The sequence below is a fragment of the Furipterus horrens genome, unplaced genomic scaffold, assembly GCF_987537825.1.
Source record: "Furipterus horrens unplaced genomic scaffold, mFurHor1.1.pri manual_scaffold_11, whole genome shotgun sequence".
Classification (NCBI taxonomy): Eukaryota; Metazoa; Chordata; class Mammalia; order Chiroptera; family Furipteridae; genus Furipterus; species Furipterus horrens.
In genome coordinates this window covers 44,426,186-44,445,113 of record NW_028327181.1, presented here as the reverse complement: position 1 = coordinate 44,445,113, position 18,928 = coordinate 44,426,186, and the positions used below count along the sequence as shown (strand labels likewise).

Sequence of the window (18,928 nt, the reverse complement as noted above, 5' to 3'; positions counted from 1 at the left end):
CTGTACTTCCCAGCAGAGCCAGAGATGATGGAATACATTCCATACTCCAGTTTTATAAGCTCTTCTTCGTTCATTTTCCAAATTTAAAATTTGGTTGAGAAAGTGTTACCCTTTCACCAACAGACTTGTTTATACTTTTCCGTCCCTGTTGGTGCTTGCACACTTGCCTTCTTTCCTCTCTGCTGCCTTCTCATCTCCTGCCCAGGCGTCTCTCTGGCCGGAGCTATGCCCCTCCTGCCTCGGAGTGGGTGAAAGAGGAGGGGCTGGGAGGGTGGGAAGGTAAGAGCAGCCTGGACAGGACGGGAGCCCAGTGAGGGCAGCCTAAGGTGTGTTCAGGCAGAGAACGGCACCCCCGTTCCATGGACCTCCAGCAGGGGGCGGTCTCTCCTCGTTTTAGGGAATCGTACTGCCCCAGGTCCTAACTGGAGTTGCCGCCAACCTTGTCAATGCCCTCATCAACTATCTGTTTCTCCATCAACTGCATCTTGGTGTGATGTGAGTCCAACCAATTCTGGGGACCGAGGAGGAATGACCTGCATGTGGCTTTTCCAGGGAGGTGGGGGAGAGTGGGACCTTTACCTGGTCACTGTGTGTAGGTGTGGTGTCCTCCTTGGTTCACTCTGGAAAATGTGGCTGGGGGTAGAGCACAGTGCTGCTCCGGGAGGAGGATGACCTCGGGACCTCCTGCAGCTATCCCAGCGAGGGAGGGGCGCTCACCTTGCTAGGTGAGGCGGGGAGGGGTGGGGGACGGCACCTCCCCTCACTGGGACTGTTCTTCCCAGGGGCTCAGCGCTGGCAAACTTGGTTTCCCAGTTCTCCCTGGCTCTGCTCCTCTTTCTCTACATCTTCTGGAAGAAACTGCATAAAGCTACCTGGGGAGGTAAAGGCTGCCTTTGGTTTTTCACCTCGGATGTGGTTCGGTCGCGGGCTGGGCTCCAGGCTGATGGCCATGAGCTGTGACTGCCTGTGTGCCGCCCGCAGGCTGGTCCTTGGAGTGCCTGCAGGACTGGGGCCCCTTCTTCCGCCTGGCTGTCCCCAGCATGCTCATGCTGTGCATGGAGTGGTGGGCCTACGAGATCGGGAGCTTCCTGAGCGGTCAGTGCGGGGACCGTGGGGAGCGGGGGTGGGGTGGTGGGGTGGGGGGAGGACGGTGGGCGGGGATTGGGGACCTGCCCAGAAGCAGGGCATCAGCTGTGTCCCCCCTCAGGTATCCTGGGCATGGTGGAGCTGGCAGCCCAGTCCATCGTGTATGAACTGGCCACCGCTGTGTTCATGGTGAGTGTCCAAGACTGGTCTTGCAGAGGAGGGGCTAAAAGTCTCTTGAAAGAGTCCTAGGATGAGCATAGGCTTCTGACCTAACATTCAGTCATCATCTGTGAAATGATTCAAGAAAGTGAAAATTTATCCTAGAGCCTGAGAGGGTCCTTTGGTTTGGTGGGGGTCTTCCTGTGAGCTGAATGGGGTGGGGGAGAATCTCTAAATGACTTGTTCACTGCTGCTCTTCTGTCCCCCAGCTTGGTTCAAATTGGAAAGATGTCACTTGATTTCCATACTTGCCAAATAGTTGTCACAACACAGATGCCTTGAATGCAGGTGGGGACATGAAAGGGGATAGAGCTCGGCTTCTGACAATAAGGGCTGAGCTCCTTTGTCTCACCAAGCTCTGTGCCTGCCTGGGTCTGATGCCTCTTAAAACTTGCTATGATGGAGACTTCTGGCCAAGATGGAGACATAGACAGACATGCTGTGTCTCCCTCCACAACTAAGAAGGAATACAGCTACCTCAAAACTAGAGACAATCAGAAGTTCCAGACAACCAAACTGCATGGAAGTCCAACAAACAAAGATATAAAGAAGAAATACTCATCCAGACAGGTAGGAGGGGTGGAGCCGGGGCCGAGAGGATGTCGTGTGGTGGCAGTGGTGGCAGCAGCAGCGGCGCAGCAGCGGCAGGCTGGCAAAAGTACACTCACATTTTAAAAAGTCAGGAGGGACACCTGGGGAGCATTCTCAGCTCCTCATTGGACCTCGCAGCTCACTGTCCCAGCATCGGGGAAAATCAAGTCTCATTGCTTCTGACTGTGCAGACCAGTGGGGGTTGGGGTGGAGGCGGAAACTGCTGGTCTCAGCAGAGTCTGCTTGTTTAAAGGGCCCCCATGGTTCTAGAATGTCCACAGACCCACCCACTCTGGTAACGATGGCCAGGGCAGCAGCTAGAGGGGCACCAGTCCAGTGCAGAAGTGGGAGAGGTGCCTGGAAAAGGGGCAAGTGCTGGACAGGTAGTATTGTTCCCTCTCAGACCCCTCCCCCACATACAGCACCACAACGTGGTGAAACAAGCCGCCCTGTACTGATGAATCCCTAAGGCTCCATCCCTTACAACGTAACAGGAGCGACAGCTCTACCTGGGATGTGGGGGCAAACAAACACAGGAGCCTGTCAGAATGAGGAGACAGAGAAGTATGGCCCAAAAGGGGGAACAGATCAAGGTTCCAGTGGGAGAACTAAGCGACGAGGAGATAGCCAACCTCACAGATGAGGAGATAGACAACCTAACAAAACAGAATTCAAAACACCGATGATAAAGATGCTCACAGGCTTGACAGATATACCTGAGTATAGCAATTGCATAATGGAAGAAGTGAAGGCTATGCTAAGTGAAACAAAGGAAAATCCACACAAAACCAATGGTGAAGGGAAGGAAACTGGGGTTCAAATCAATGGTTTGGAACATAAGGAAGAAAAAAACAGTCAACCAGTGCAGAATGAGGAAGCAAGAATTGAAAAAAATGGTGAACACCCAAGTGTGCTTTATAGTTCCCTTGGCTTTAACTCTGTGCTAGAGCAATGTCTGTCCTTTTCCTCTGCATTAAAAGGACTATTTATCCTTTTAAGTGTATTCAGAAAGTCAGCACATTATAAAAAAATTAAAAATAAATAAAAAAAAAAGAATTGAAAAAAATGAGGAAAACTTCCCAAATTTTGTGAAGGAGATGGACATACAGATCTGGGAAGCATGGTGGGTCCCAGGCAAGCTGGACCCAGAGAGGACCACACCAGGATGCATTATGACTGAGATGCCCAAAAGTGAAAGATAAAGACAGAGTCCTGGGCGCAGCAAGAGAGAGGCAGAGAGTTGCCTCCAGGGGGTGCCTATAGGACTATCAGCTGATTTCTCAGAGGACACTTTGCAGGTAGGAAGAGATTGGCAAGCAGTATTCAATGTGATGAAAAGCAACCTACAACCAAGATTACTCTACCCAGCAAAGCTATCATTTAGAATGGAAGGGCAGATGAAGCGCTTCTCAGACAAGGTGAAGCTAAAGGAGCTCATCATCACCAAGCCGTTATTATATGAAATATCAAAGGGACTTTAGAAAAAGAAAATCAAAACTATGAACACTAAAATGACAACAAACTCACAACTATCAACAACTGAATCTAAAAAATAAAAACAAAATTCAACAAAGCAAACCAGAATAGGAACAGAATCATAGGTATGGGGATCATTTGGAGGGTAATCAGTTGGGAGGGGGTAGGGGGAGAAATGGGGAAATGGTGCAGGGACTAAGAAGCATAATCGGTTGGTAGAAAATAGACAGGTGGATGTTAAGAATAATATAGGAAAGGGTGAAGCCAAAGAACTTATATGCATGACCCATGGACATGAACTAAGGGGGGTGGGATTGCTGGAGGGAAGGGGAGGCGGTACTGGGCAGAGGGGAGCAAAGGGGAAAAAACATTGGAACTACTGTAACAACATAATCAATAAAATATACTAAAAAAAAAATAAAAAACTTGCTGTGACGACCCCTAGGGTAGACCCTAAAGACTCAAAAGCAGGGTCTGGAGGAGGTGTGTACACCTGTGTTCATAGCAGCATTATTCGTGATCCCCAGAAGGTGGAAACAGTCTAAGTGTCTATCCACGAATGAAAGGCTGAAGAGACTGTGTGGTCTATCCACACAATGGAATATTCATTCAGCCTGGCAAAGGAAGGAGATTTTTATGCACTAAAGAAGAACCCCAGTTGTTAGAGGCTTTCTCTTTTACTTTGTTTTACTGAAAACATCAGTTGGGAGTTCTGAAGGGCTTTCTGCTGTAGCTAGCAAGTGTCCCTTAGAAACGCAAAGTGAAAGATAGGATAGAAAGGGGGCATGGACTGTGGAAAGGGACTGAGGCCACACACATGCTGACACTTAGACCCCACCCCGGACTCGTTATATTTTACAGTACATAGATATGCATTTCTTGGGTTTTTTATTTTTTTTTCAAGAATCATTTTCTTGAGGACCTAGGCTTTTTTTTCTATTATTGGTAGTATTTTTAACCTGCACTTCTTACTTCAACACTTGTTATATTTATATATATTTTAGATTTCAGTAAGTTCAGTAACTATATCAGATTCAAGATGCTTAATGGTATATAGTAATACATTGTATGTAGTATAATTTTTAAACTGATCTCCTGTTATTGAATATTAACTTTGTTTCTAATGTTTCAATGTTATTTTAAAATATTTTCTTTATTTATTTATAGAGAGAGAGGAAAGGAGGGTGAGAGAAGGGAGAGAACATCGATATGTGAGAGAAACATTGATTGTCTGCCTCTCGCATGCCCCCAACTAGGGACCTGGCCCACAACCCAGGCATGTCCCTGACTGGGAATTAAACTGAAGACCTTTTGGTTTGCAGAACAATGCCCAATGCACTGAACCACGCCAGTCAGGGATGTTTCGATATTATTAATAACACTTCAAGGACATCTTAGGACAAATATCTTGGTATACTTGTTTGATTATTTCACTAAGACAAATTCAGTTTTAAGCCTCTTTGCATACTGTCTATTGCCATATGCTTTCCAACAGTCTTCTAAGAATTTATATGTTTCTCCCTAATCAAAAGATTTTTTACCCTTTACTTATATTATCCAATTATTTACACTTCACCCCATATGCTTGCTCTATTTCCTGCTCTCTCCACAGCTTATATTCAAATTCCAGCCCTTGTTCTGATAATGTCCTTCATAACTACTCCCCTTGGCATTAGGGTGTTGCCTCCTTAGTGTCCTTTAATCTAGAACAGATCCTCAGCCTTTCTTTGTCTTTTTTTGACCTTGATCTTTTAGAAGAATAGAAGCAATTGCATAAGGCTTTCCCTCAATTTGTTGTTGCTGATACATACTCTTGAACACATTCTGACTGTGGATTTGATGTGGGCCTGAAGTAGTAGGCGGTTAGACAGACTTGAGCAGGGTAGGAACAATAAGCCAGATACAAAGGTCACGGGGGCCCAAAGACCCAGGTGCCTAAATTGTAGGGTAGGGCCTTTCCTCTGTCAACGGAACAAACATTCAAATCTGTAGAGAATTTTTGGTGAGTTTATTTGAACCAAACTGACAATAATTGCTGGGAAGAAAAATCTCAACAGATTGAGAAATGCTCGTGAGATGGCAGTTTACATGAAATCCATGGGTGATAGATAAGGGAGGCGGGAGAAAGCAAAGGGGGGACCTCTGGGATTGGATAAAAGGTAAAATGATAGACACATACTTCTTTTACAGAGGTAGGTAAAGGATAGTGAACAACCAACAATTAACATAACAATAACAATGAGGGGATTTGTGGTCTCAGCTTGTGCCCAAGGGGTTTGGGGAAAAAAGAGAAGGTACCTTGACCTTCCAAAGTCTGTTATCATAGATGCAAAAAGACAATAGACAGGCTCAGTTAAGGTAAGGACTGACATTTGTTAGGGAAAAATACTGGCTTAGAACATGACTACATGCCATGAACTGCTTTTAGTTAATAAGTTTTCATTTCAGACCATCTTTGTGCTTACTTTAGGTCTCTGAGTTTGTTAGGCTGCCTTGAGTGTGTCAGGTTGATATGTGGCCCCTTTTCTTCCACATTTCCCCTCACATATCACTGGTCATTCAATTTATATTCTCTGACTTTTCATATTGTTGGTCATGTGGTTTAGACCCTACCATGACCTTTTCTTCCCTGGCACCTCACTAGTCATGTGGTAGACCTCCTCAGAGGAGGAACAAGTGCTGCAGATGGAGATGGGGTCCAGGTTCTTGGTGACTACAAACAAAGAAGAGGACCAACCACACAGATATTGTTTGTAAAGTACAGCAAGTGGGAAATTTATAAGGAAAACACACTTCCCGAGATACGGGAACAGGCCATCTCTGGCCAGGGAATGGTTTTCTTCTCTTGAACAACTACAGGCTTATAGGGTTTTCACTTAAGCTTCTACACAGGCGATTTCCCACACTCCTCCTTGATTGCCCTCCTGGGGAGGAAACCACAATATTAATTATTACCAGGAGTCATCAGGATGTTCGCTGATGAGAGCTGCAGTGTCTCAGAATTTCCTGTTCTATCTTCTGCCTCACAAGAGGGCTGAGAACAGCCTCAGCTGACTCCCAGACAGGCCCTTGCATGACCACTCCCTTCAGCACTGAGCCCTAGAGATAACATCTGGGCCTCAGTTGTGATCCAGCCCCAGGCCCAGAAAAGCAGCAAGGCCGGCAGGGTGGTGCCGCGGCTGACAACAGGACCAGCTGCAATGACTAATGACCCTCTGCCCTGGCGCTGGTCAGTGAGTAGAGACCGTGACCCTGAAAGGACACAGCTGGAAAGCTGATAGCTGTTATATAAAAACCCTCCACTGGGACCTCCAGATAAAAACCCTCAGAACAAAGAACTCAGCTCATGTTCTCTCTCTTTCTCTCTCTCTCTCTCTGGCATGCCCACCCCTTACCCCACCCCACTCTCTCACTGGAGCACACCTGCACTTTCTCCTCCTTGTCTTTCCCCCAGGTGCATTACCTTTGCCTTTCTCCTCAGCTTCAAGGACCGCCCCCCCTTTTTCCGCCTCTGTAACTTGTTTCCTGAGCCCATGCAGCCCTGCTGGCTCACTTCTTCCATGGCTCACTTCTACCTCTGTGACTTTCTAAATAAACTTTCTCTTATAATTTGAGTCCCTTGGCTCTCAACTCTTTCCCATATGAACTCAGGAACAAAGGTTGCTTAACCAAGGTCTAACATCTGGTGCCATTTTGCCATTAACAGATCTGTCCCATTATTGGTGATATTAACTAATTGCTTGGTTAAAGCACTGTCTGCCAGATTTATCCACCATCCAGTTACTCTCTCTTTCATTGTGATTACTAAATAATTTGTTGGGAGACTCAGATTTTCTATAGCCCTGTCCTTTAGCAATCCTGATTATAAGGCAAAATTCATGTTTAAATAAGTGATTAATCTTTTTCCTTAATACTAACTTCTCAAGTAGTAAATTTCTAGATAATAGTGATGACTAATCTTTACTGAACAACAAGTACGTGTGAGGCATTATTCTAAGTAGTTATCATGTATGGATTCATTTCATTCCAACAATAACCCTAATATGTACGTACCATTATGAGGTCCCTTTCACAGATAAGAACTGAGGTGTAGTGAGGGTAAGTAATCTGGCCAGGGTCACACAACTAGTAGGTGGCTGAACTAGGATTTAACCCAGACAGTCTGGCTTCAGAATTCCCACTACTAATCACAGTGCCATAATGCTCACCTGTATCTCCTTCAACTCCACCTCTGCCCTCCCCAAAAGGGTAGCACTGCTATCAGCTTGGTATACACCTTTTTGTTTTCTTTTAATTTTAATTTATTATTTTTTTATTTTAGAGGGAGGGGTAGGGAGGGAGAAAGAGAGGAAGAGAAACATCAATGTGAGAGGGAAACATCGATTGGTTGCGGCTGGTTGCCTTCCGTACGTGCCCTGACCGGGAACCGAACCTGCAACCCAAGCACGTGCCCTGACTGGGAATTGAACCAACAACCTTTTAGTTTGCAGGACAATGCCCAACCAACTGAGTCACACCAGCCAGGGCAGTTTTCTTAAGTTCTTTTTGTCCAACATTTGCGGGAGTGGTGTCACCATACTAGGATTCTGTCTTCTAAACTTGGTCCCTTGATGGTCTTTCAGAACAGACCTATGTTGGGCTCCTGGCAGCCCACCCTCCCACACCCAGAGGGCACACTGACTGTGCCGGGCCTCCCGGTGCCCAGCTCGAAGCTCTGTAGAAAACCCAGGTTTGTGGCACGGATCACAGCCCAGAGTTCGGGGTTCCAGTTTCCATGTTAGCCTGGGGCTCCCAGCTAGACACAGGGATGTTGCAAATTAGTCTTCGTAGAACTTTTAGGACCAGGTTCTACCAGTGAGGTGTGAAGCCCGGTGTGCCTTGTCCTTCTCTGGGGAAGATGCAGGGTGAGGCTGAGGACAGAGCTGAGGGGCAGGGCTGATTCCCTGCTCTGTGTGTCCTCGTTGCTTCCTTTCCCTTTAGATACCGACAGGCTTCAGCGTGGCCGCCAGTGTCCGCATCGGGAACGCGCTGGGCGCTGGGAACATCGAGCAGGCCAAGAGGTCCTCGGCTGTCTCCCTGCTGGTCACAGGTGCGTCAGCGTGCCAGTCGGTGCCTGCGAAACCCAGGCTCCCCTCCCTGCAGACCGCCTTTTTCACTGCTGTTTCTCTGCCCTTTTACCTCCAGAACTCTTTGCTGTAGTTTTTTGCATCCTGCTGTTAAGCTGTAAGGATCTTGTGGGGTACATTTTCACTACGGACAGGTGAGTGCTCAGATTTTCTTGTAATGAGAAACCTATGGTAAAGAAACGGTTGGGCAGGTGCTTTCACACGCTGCCTCCTGTGGTTGTGGCAGCTGAGGGGGCTCCCGAGTCATCTGCAAAATTGGAAACTCACTGATGTTACCTGGGAAGAACTGATTAGGTGCAGGGACTAATTTACAACCCAGAGTGCCAATTTAATGGGCATTGGTGGTGATATAGGCTTCTGGTGCTCAGGATACTCATGTATTTTAAAGAAGGGAACTCCTTTTTGGTACTGTTGATTAGATTTTCAGTAAATTATTTCATTCCAATGAAAAAATCATTTTGATATCTCAGAATTAGCCAGAGCACATGGTTTGTAGTATTTCCATAATATATTTGCCAAACTGAATTGAAGTTAAAAATCTCACCAATGAACTGCATTTAAAAATCACATTATCCGATTGAGTACCTGGGAGACACCATTCAGAAGAGTCCCCTCTGCCCTGCAGATTCTGTGTGGTTGGGTTTGTTGCTATCATCAGTGAGGCTAGCTGGTGTGTTCCAACCGTGTAGTTAGATTGTGGGGATACTTCTTATCTGGGATTCTTAATCAGAAATTACGAAGTGCAGATTGACTCCCTTCATGGATTCAAAAAGCAGGGGAATGGACGGAACTGTCACAGTCTAGCGTCAGGTGTGTGTCTTCTGACTTCTGATGTGAGGCTGGCTTCTTTCGGTCTCAGCCACTTTGCTATGGAAAAATAAGATGCTTAGCTGCCCCTGCCTTCAGGAGGAGTGGGAAGGCAACCAGAAATCATCCTCATTTTCTTCAAAGGGAATCTGGATTCACTTTACCAGAAGTGTATCTCGCACTAAGGGCTTCAGGAGGAGCCTGGTGGACATTTGGTTCAGAGTCCATCCACTTTGGTAACCATGCAGTGCAGGAAAATAATGAAAAACAAAAGGCTCATGAACTGTACCTTTGATGAAATTAGAAGACAAAGAAAATTTGCAACATCAAATTATTTGTAAGCTGGCCAGGATCAACTGAAACTGGCAGAAGCAGTGAACTGGATGCTGACAATGACACAGAGACCTTACCTCATCCAAGGGAAAACAGAGCCCCTCTAAACAAAGTGAAGGGGAAATTATAAAACAATAATGTTTAAAGCACAAGAGACTAGTCTGTAAAACTTTTGCAAGTAAATTTTAAAATCTGGAAGAAATAAATAATTTTCTAGGAAAATAATTTACCAGAACTTACCCTAGAAAACACAGAAGGTCTTAAAATACTGATTTTCTTAGAAGAAATAAGAAAAAAATATTTTATTTTTATTTAAAAAAATTTTTAATCATTTTTAATTTTAAATTATAGATAGCATACATTGTATGTTACAGATGTACACCCCAGTGATTAGAATTACATAATTTACTAAGCGATCATCCTGATAAATCTTGCATCCTTCTGACACCATACATAGTTATTTAAAAACAAAAATTTGAGATTTTACTTATTATTTATTTCCAGAGAGGGGAAAGGAGGGAGAAAGAGAGGGAGAGAAACATTGATGTGTGAGAGGAACATCAATTGGTTGCCTCTCGCATGTACCCCAACCGGGGATTGGCCTGCAGCCCAAGCATGTGCCTCTGACTGGGATTCAAACCGGTGACCCTTTGCTTTGTGGGATGATGCCCAACCAACTGAGCCACACTAGTCAGGGCCATACCTAGTTTTAAAAATATTATTGACTATATTCCCTGTGCTGTACCTTACATCCCCCAGACTACTCTGTAACAACCAGTCTGTACTTCTTACTCCCTTCGCCTTCTTCACCAGCTCTCCCAACCCCCTTTCCATCTGTTCTCTATATTTATGCTTCTGTTTCTTTTCTGCTTGTTCATTTGTTGTTGTTGTTGTTTTAGTTTCAATTGTTGATAGAAATGTATTTATTGCCATTTTATTGTTGATTTTTTATGGTTTTTTTTTTCTTCTTCTTCTTAAAAAGTTCCTTTAACATTTCTTGTAATACTGGTTTGGTGATGATGAACTAAATCCTTTACCTTTTTCTTGCCTGGGAAGCACTTTATCTGCCCTTTAGTTCTAAATGATAGCTTTGCTGGAGAGAGTAATCTTAGTTGTAGGTCCTTGCTTTTCATCACTTTAAATATTTCTTGCCAATCCCTTCTGGCCTGCAAAGTTTCTATTGAGAAATCAGGTGGCAGTGTTATGGGAGCTCCCTTGTAGGTAGCTAACTGCTTTTCTTTTGCTGCTTTGAAGATTCTCTTCGTCTTTAATTATGATGTGTCTTTGCATTCTAATTATGATGTGTCTTTACATTCTAATTATGATGTGTCTTTGCATTCTAATTATAATGTGTCTTGGTGTGGATCTCTTTGGGTTCATCTTGTTTGGGACTCTCTGTGCTTCTTGGACTTGTACGTCTATTTTTCATCACCAAGTTAGGGAAGTTTTCTGTCATTATTTTTTTCAAATAGGTTTTTAATTTCTTGCTCTCTCTTCTCCTCCTAGCACCCACATAATGTGAATGTTGGTATGCTTGAAGTTGTCCCAGAGGCTCCTTACACTATCCTCATTTGGGGGGATTTTTATTTTCTTTTTGCTGTTCTGATTGGGTGTTTTGTGCTTCCTTATATTCCAAACCACTGATTTGACTCTCAGCTTCATCTAGTCTACTGTTGATTCCCTTTAAATTATTCTTCATTTCAGTTAGTGTAGCCTTCATTTCCAATTGGTTCTTTTTTATGCTGTTGAGGTCCTCACTTTGTTCATTGAGCATCCTTATGACTGGGGTTTTGAACTTTGCATCTGGTAGATTGCTTGTCTCAATTTTGTTTAGCTCTTTTTCTGGAGTTTTGATCTGTTCTTTCATTTGGGCCATGTTTCTTTGTCTCCTCATTTTCCAGCCTCCCTGTGTTTGTTTCTGTGTATTAGTAGAGGTGCTACAACTCCCAGGCTTGGTAGCATGGCCTAATGTAGTAGGTGTCCTGTAGGGTCCAGTGGCACAGTCTCCTCAATTACCCAAGCCGAGCACTCAAGTTGTGTCCTCCTTGTGGGCTGTGTACACTCTTCTCTTGTTGTTGAGCCTTGATTGCTGTTGGCACTCAACGGGAGGGATTTATTCCCATGCTGATCAGCTTCAAGGACTTGCTGTGACCACTGACCACAACCTTCAACCACTGTAGAGCATCAGCTGTGCAGGGGCCCACCCCACAGAGCAGGATTTCCTTCAGTGGGACACTGGTGCCCATTGAGTCCAATCTTGAATGTATTGCTTGTGAAGGTGGTTGGGTGGTGATGCTTTGATGTGGCTTGAAGCTATCCACTGGGTGTGCTAGCTCTAGGGCCTTCTAGGAGATATAGACCAAGGTCAGCTATTACCTTTGTTCTTTCCAGGGTCACCAAGCATGAGCTATAAAGCTTTCTGCAGATGGCTGCTACTTGTGCTGGGCTTGGAGGTGCCCTAGTGAGGCCAAGCTGATAATCAACGCCAGCTGCTGCTAGTGCCAGGCTTGGGGCTACTTAGTGAGAGGTATGAGGCTCGCTGAAGCCAGATGCTGCTTGTTTCAGAGATTTTAGGAAAATCTGAAGAATCACCCAAGACAGGCCATTCATATGGGAAAGCCACTGGAAACAGCGTGAGTGGGCCCACAAATTGGGTGTACCCTGGGCTGGGCCTCAGGGTCACTGGGCGGGGCAAACAGTGTAAGCCAGGTTGATGGTGTCTTAGATATGGTGCCCACCTGCCGGCTCTGTTAGAGGAGGGCTCAGAAAAGGAGCAGTGGCCTCCACCAGCACTTCTACTGGAAGAAAGCTGCTCTCCCCGCTCTTGCCCTGATGCCGGACAACTCAGTTCCTCCCTGTATGCCTCTGGTGCTTTTCAAGCTGCTGCCTCAGCACTGGAGCTTGGGGGGAGTGAGTCTGAGTGAGTCTATGTGTAGGCCCTTTAAGAAGAATTGCCTAGGGCTCTTTTTCCAGCTGGTGCCAAGCCATGGGCATCTCTCGGGACAACTGGCACAAGCGCCGCAAGACCAGGGGCAAGAGGAAGCCCTACCACAAGAAGCGAAAATATGAGCTGGGGCGCCCTGCTGCCAACACTAAGATTGCCCCCCGCCACATACACACAGTTCGTGTGCGGGGAGGCAACAAGCAGTATCGAGCCTCGAGGCTGGACGTCGGCAACTTCTCCTGGGGCTCAGAGTGTTGTACACAGAAAACAAGGATTAGTGATGTTGTCTACAATGCATCCAACAACGAACTGGTCCGCACCAAGACCCTAGGAAAGAACTGTATCATGCTTATTGACAGCACACCGTACCGGCAGTGGTACGAGTCTCACTATGCACTGCCCCTGGGCTGCAAGAAAGGGGCCAAGGTGACTCCTGAAGAGGAAGAGATTTTAAACAAAAAACGATCAAAGAAAATTCAGAAGAAATACGATGAAAGGAAAAAGAATGCCAAAATCAGCACTCTTCTAGAGAAGCAGTTCCAGCAGGGCAAGCTTCTTGCATGCATCGCTTCAAGACCAGGCCAGTGTGGCCGAGCAGACGGCTATGTGCCAGAGGACAAGGAGCCGGAGTTCTATCTAAGGAAAATTAAGGCCAGAAAGGCAAATAAATCTTCTTCCCTCCTTTCTTGAAAGCTCGTGCTTCAAAACAAAACAAGCTCGTTTAATAAATGTGTTCTCTGGTTAAAAAAAATAAAGAAAGAAAGAAAGAACTGCCTAGGACTCAAGAAGCCCTTTGTCTTCCTCAACCTCAATCCCCATTGGTTTTTGCAGCCAGGAGTTTTGGGGACTTCTCTTCCTGGCACTGGGACCCTGGGCTAAGGGGCCTAGCAGTCAAGATATCCTCCCAATTTTTATCCGCCAAATGCGGGTGTGAGACCAACCCACTCAACATCTCTGCTCCTCATACCGGTATCAATGTGGCTTCTCATATCAGTATCAGTGTGGTTTATTTAATCCCCCAGCTGTAGGACTTCCATTCAGCTAGATTTCAGGCGGTTCTGAATGATGGCTGTTCAGCAGTTTACTTGTAATTTTGATGTGGCTGTGGAAGAGGGTAAGTACTGCATTTACCTATGCCGACATCTTGACTGGAAGTCAAAAGATTTATTTTAAAATTTCAAAAAGCACCAATCCCAGAAGGCTCTGAAGGAGGATTTTATAGAACCTTTCAAACTTAGGTAGTTCTAATGCTGTCTGAACTATTCCAGAAAGCAGAAAATGGAAAATTTCCACATTGTTTATGAAGCAAATATAACATTGATACTAAACTCTGACAAAGTTAGCACAATAAAAAAGAAAATCACAGAGCAATGTCACTTAATATGAATTTTAAAATCCAAAATAAAATATTAGTGGACAGAATTCAGCAGCACATTAAAAATAATATATTTTGATGGAATATAAAATTGAATGTAATATATTAGGTGGAAAAATAAAAGTGCAGAAGATCATGTAGAGAATGCTATAATTTGAAATAGTAGAGTCTAGAAGGGGAAAATAAGAATATATATTTGTATTTCCTTATTTTTCATAAATGCTCAACAAATACAGACAGTGATAAGAACTGTTACTTGGAGGGGGGAGGTGGTGGTAATTGGGGGACTGGACTGGGACAGGAGTGGAAGACAGATTTTCCTTGATTTCTTTTTCATATTGTTTTTCTTTTAATCATTTGCACATGTTACCTGTTCAAAAAATAGAATTATTTTTGAAGATAAGAGCTATATTTCTGTCCTTTATTAGAGGGCAGTAATCATCTTTTTCAGTGCTAGATTTTTTATTTATTAATTCATCAACAAATGTTTATTGCCAGCCAGTGTTCTGTGCTTGCTTGTCTGTCACTCGGGTGTTTTATGGAATGTTTGCCTCTCCGGGTCAGAGGCAACATCTTTCTAGTCTCCTGAAAAGTGTGGGCGTTAAAATCCAAGTGTCTAGCTTTAGTGGTTAGGGCGCATTTCTGGGAACCAAGGATGATTCTGTAAGCTCTATCTATGGCCTTTATAACTTGTCAACCTCAGGTCCACAGAGAGAACCTTATCTCTTCTATGGTGCTTCATTCAGACAAACGGAAGGCACATGTGGGACCAAATCATTGGATTGAACTGTCTACATGGCCCAAATGGACTACATATTTCTTCTAAAAGTCATGAGATCAGGTGTAGCGTTGGTTTCCCCTACAGGCCCAGGAACAATAGGGTGGTCCCTGCATGGGCTACGTGAGTCTCTTCAGTTACACCCAGAAACCCAGGGTCAGCCCCGGGAACCGCAGCGTTTGCTTCTCCAGGCCTTTGTCTGCTCCTGACCCCGTGTGCTTTACTTCTTAACAGAGAAATCATTGATCTCGTGGCTCGAGTGGTCCCAATCTATGCTGTTTCCCATCTCTTTGAAAGTCTGGCTGTAAGTATTACGCAGTAGTCCCTCAAGCACCTTTACAGTCTGTGTGTGTCTTCTGACGACGGTGAATTGAAAAGGAGAAGGGGGTTGGGTAGGCAGTCCCAAACCTTTTTCTATTCGCTTTACAAGAACACTGGCACGGGGCCTTGCCACAGTCGGGTGGGCTCGGGGACTGGGCATCTTTCACCAGGACACGCTGCTCACGCTGGTGCGTGTTATCTGCCCGCAGTGCACAGGTGGAGGCATTCTGAGGGGCAGTGGGAACCAGAAAGTTGGAGCCGTCTTTAATGCCATTGGGTACTATGTGATTGGTCTCCCCATCGGGATTTCACTGATGTTTACAACCAGACTAGGAGTGATCGGTAAGCTTTAACCACGGGCAGGCGGAGCTGAGCTCCTCACGCCCCGCCCCAAGTGGCTCCCAGGGCAGCAGGCTTTCACCGAGCGCCCTGGCGCTTCCATCCGCGCCCAGTCAGAGGCCAGGGAGGGAGCAGGCGGGAGCCAGAGGCCCAGGGCTGCACGCTCATGCCCCTCCTGCCCACGGGCCGACCTCCACACGCACGCACTTGCGCAGAGCAGCGTGGCCTTTCTCCTCGTCCCCTGTCCTGTGGCATCGAGCGCTCACTTCCCAGCCGGTGACAGCAGGGACTGCTGCGGAAGCACTCAGAAGTGCGCCTCCTGTGGCTCCGGCTCTGTCCTTTGGGGACAGCCCGTGTGCGATGGGACCCTGGGAGGGAGTCTGCAGGGCTGGCTGAGGCCGTCAGAAGCTGGCCGCGCTGAGTGTTTGGGGAGGAGCCAGGGGACCTGCAGGACAGCCGTGGCGTGGCTCCTACAGAAGTGGCGGGGGCACCTGTCGTGGAGGCGCCCTGCGCCCGCTGGTGCATCTGGCAGGACTCCCGGAGGGCAGCGCACAGGGCGCGTTCCGGAGCTGCGCCCTTGGCATCCCCTTCGCAGCCATTCTGCAGCCTCCGCCTCTGGCCTGGTGCCGCCCTTTAAACCGCGTGTCCCGCGGGTCTCCCCGCGAGGCCATGGGTGTGCGGCGGGCGGACAGCGCAGAAGGAGGGACCTCTTCATCACCTTACTCCATTTGGAGGAAAGCACTTAATCTACAGGGTCTGAAATTACCTGATTTTTTTTTTTTTTAAGTAGGGAAAGAGCTGACTGCCCAGCTTTACTTTCTAAAATAATAATCTGGAAGGCATTGGCAATTAGTAAATGATTATGTTAGACTTCGAACACATTATCTTTGGGCGACGCTGTGGTTGACTTAAGCACCGTTTGTTTTCGTCCATCAGTACTTGGCAGGTCCAGAGGGGAGGAGAAGTCACCTGATACACCAGATGAACTTTCAGTCCAAAGTGTCCCATTATGTGATCCATTTCTCAAGTTCAATATTTTAATGAAAAATACATGAAATGTACAAAGAATGGAGTTGCCAATGCAAAGTTCACTGGGCTTGCACCCTGGTGCAGAAAATTATTTAACTGCGGTTCTGGCAAAACTCCTTTTTTAGATTTCACAATGGCATGTAGCTGGGGAAATATTAGAGGAATCCGCTTAAAAATACAGATGCATCTCTGTCCCAAGTGCTGTACTAGGCCTACTAATTTATTTAACAAACATGCCTACTATGTGCAAAGTACAGGCAGTTAAGAATCACTTAAAAGAAATTCTGGGGTACAAACTTCCAGCTGTAAAATAAATGTCCTGGGGTGCCATGTGCAGCGTGGTGACAATGGCTATGTTGTATATCTGAAGGTTGCTAAGAGACTAGATCTCAAAAGTTCTCATCAGAAGAAAAAACATTAACTGCGGGTGGGGATGGATCATGTAATCACTTCACAATACAGCTGATCCTTGCACAGCACAGATTTGAACTGCTCAGGTTCATTTATATGTCAATTTGTTTCAATAAATACAATCAGTCCTTTGTATTCTCAGATTTCACATCTGTGGATTCAACTAAGCATGGATCAAAAGCAATATTTTTGTATTCCCAATAGTGGTTTCCCAACTGTGGGTTGAAAGTACTGTTTTTGATTCATAGTTGGTTGAATCTGAGGATGCAAAAGGTCAACTGTAGTTAGATTTTGGGAGAGTCAGAAATTATATGCAGATTTTTGACTGTGCAGTCATCTGTACCTTTAACGTCTGCGTTATTCAAGGGTCAAGTGTATATACAAATATTGAACCATGTGTTGTACACCTGAAATGAGTAGAATGCTGTAAGTCAGTTACATCTCAGTAAAAAAATGTGGGGTCTCTGGGGAAGTGCGGGCTCTGTGAGAAGACTGCAGCCAATCTCTGCCACCCATCACTTTTAAAAAAGTATAGTGCTAACTGGCTTTGAGCATCATGTCACCCACTGAGGTGGCAGAGGAGCGTCAGGGTGCTGCAGGTTCTCACAAGTGGCTCCATCGTGACTTCCTGGGAGGCTGTGCAGACACACAGATGCACCCTGTTTCAGGGTTCTTAGATTGAATCAAACAGTAATCTTTTAAACAGCGTACAGTGAAATTCTTGGAAATCTAATTCACAGCTTCCAAGTTACAGTTGGAGATCGCTGCTCATATTCTGTTTGAGATGGTCAGTCTCCATGGATCGGGAACGCTGGATTTGACATGTTTGTGCTTTCACAAGTCCATCATGGGAAAGGCAGGTAGTCACCAAGCTGTTCTAAGTGTCAGGCTGATCACACCTGGAAAATGTGACAGGAGAGTGACTGGTACCGAGGAGCAGAGTTGAAAACTTGGCACAGAATATGGGCACCTCCACTTGTAAACCACTAACCAAGCTGCCTTCCGTGGACCCAGATCTGGAATTAAACTAAAACTAACCAAATGGGCCAAGCAAAGGCCAGTTATGCAGAGCTTGCATTTGGCAGAGACCCTAAGGCAGGCAGAGGGGTGGGAGAGCATTACAGAGGGACCCACCCACGGAAGGCTCAGGTGTGCCCTGGGGGAGGCTGCTGGCCTGGGGGAGCTGGGGGAAGCTGGCGAGAAGTGGGGCATCTGTGTGACAGGTCAGGGGTGTATGGTTTTCTCTGGATGGTCCTATGTTGGAAGCAGGGACAAAAATTAGGGAAGCTGTCAGTTATTGATCAAGTTCTGGCCATCCTGGGTCAGTTGTTGCAGAAAGTCTTACTGAGTTTCCTAGTTTGGCCCTAGCAATAGCAATCTGGCCTCCCACAAGACCGAAGGATAGCATGCTGGCCTTCTGGGGTGTTTATTGCAGATAAGGAGTTGGGTTTCTGAACAGGTTGCTTTAAGTTGTGGGTCAAAGTTCTATTTATTAAAAATGGTTTGACCTTTTTCTGTTTGTATATTTATTCTCTCACAGCTATTGTTAGTTTCTGTTTTCATTAGTTCAGTGTTGACCAGAAAACCCCTCAACCCTCGGGGTCTCCCTCTGTTGGTGTGGTAGAGTTTGTGTGGCACTTGGGGACCTACAGGGTTTTCTCTGCCTTCTGTTTCCACTCAGCCTGTCCTTTTGTGTCGTGTCTCTCTGCAGATAACCCTGCCCTGGGAGCTCCTGACGTTTGCACCCGAAGCAAGCAAGATTCTGCAGGCAGCTCCCAGGGAGGGAGCTTTAGTGCCTTAGATGCCTGGTGACTTCCGCCTACTTAAAATGTTAGTTCCTGTTTTTGAAGAAAATAGGGCACAGTAGTTTGGGAGTACTATTAGAAATAAGAAGTTGTTTGTCCTGGAAATTTTATTTCCTTATGACTGTTACTTTTCATAATAGCTAAGCATTATGATTCAGAACCTTCTGAAAACCAAAGGAAAGGGCTGGAGAAGTCTCTGGCTTGGGCTCAGCATGAACAGAGGTCCTCAGCAGTGAGCTAGGAGAAACATACTCTCCAAGCGGGGCTGGTTTCCCACTGAATTAATCT

General features: G+C 45.9%; 1 protein-coding gene, 1 non-coding gene and 1 pseudogene across 4 annotated transcripts in view; all 3 read left to right on the top strand.

Annotated features, from left to right (window-relative positions):
- Nucleotides 1-18,928, top strand: part of SLC47A1 (solute carrier family 47 member 1) — a 47,216-nt gene that overhangs the window by 25,937 nt on the left and 2,351 nt on the right. The window contains exons 7-14 of one of the 3 annotated variants that reach the window (XM_090290684.1): nt 398-495; nt 783-880; nt 982-1,095; nt 1,208-1,275; nt 8,353-8,461; nt 8,557-8,632; nt 14,970-15,039; nt 15,266-15,398. In XM_090290684.1, the coding sequence (XP_090146810.1) occupies nt 398-495; nt 783-880; nt 982-1,095; nt 1,208-1,275; nt 8,353-8,461; nt 8,557-8,632; nt 14,970-15,039; nt 15,266-15,398 (766 nt within the window). Of the gene's footprint in view, nt 1-397; nt 496-782; nt 881-981; nt 1,096-1,207; nt 1,276-8,352; nt 8,462-8,556; nt 8,633-14,969; nt 15,040-15,265; nt 15,399-18,546; nt 18,666-18,928 lie in introns of all 3 variants that reach the window. The other 2 variants (XM_090290685.1, XM_090290686.1) reach the window with 2 other exon arrangements.
- Nucleotides 2,786-2,919, top strand: LOC149997448 (small nucleolar RNA SNORA22). The gene has a single exon (XR_016507331.1). It is a non-coding gene; the product is annotated as a small nucleolar RNA SNORA22 (small nucleolar RNA).
- LOC149997447 (small ribosomal subunit protein eS8 pseudogene) lies at nt 12,469-13,272 on the top strand (annotated as a pseudogene).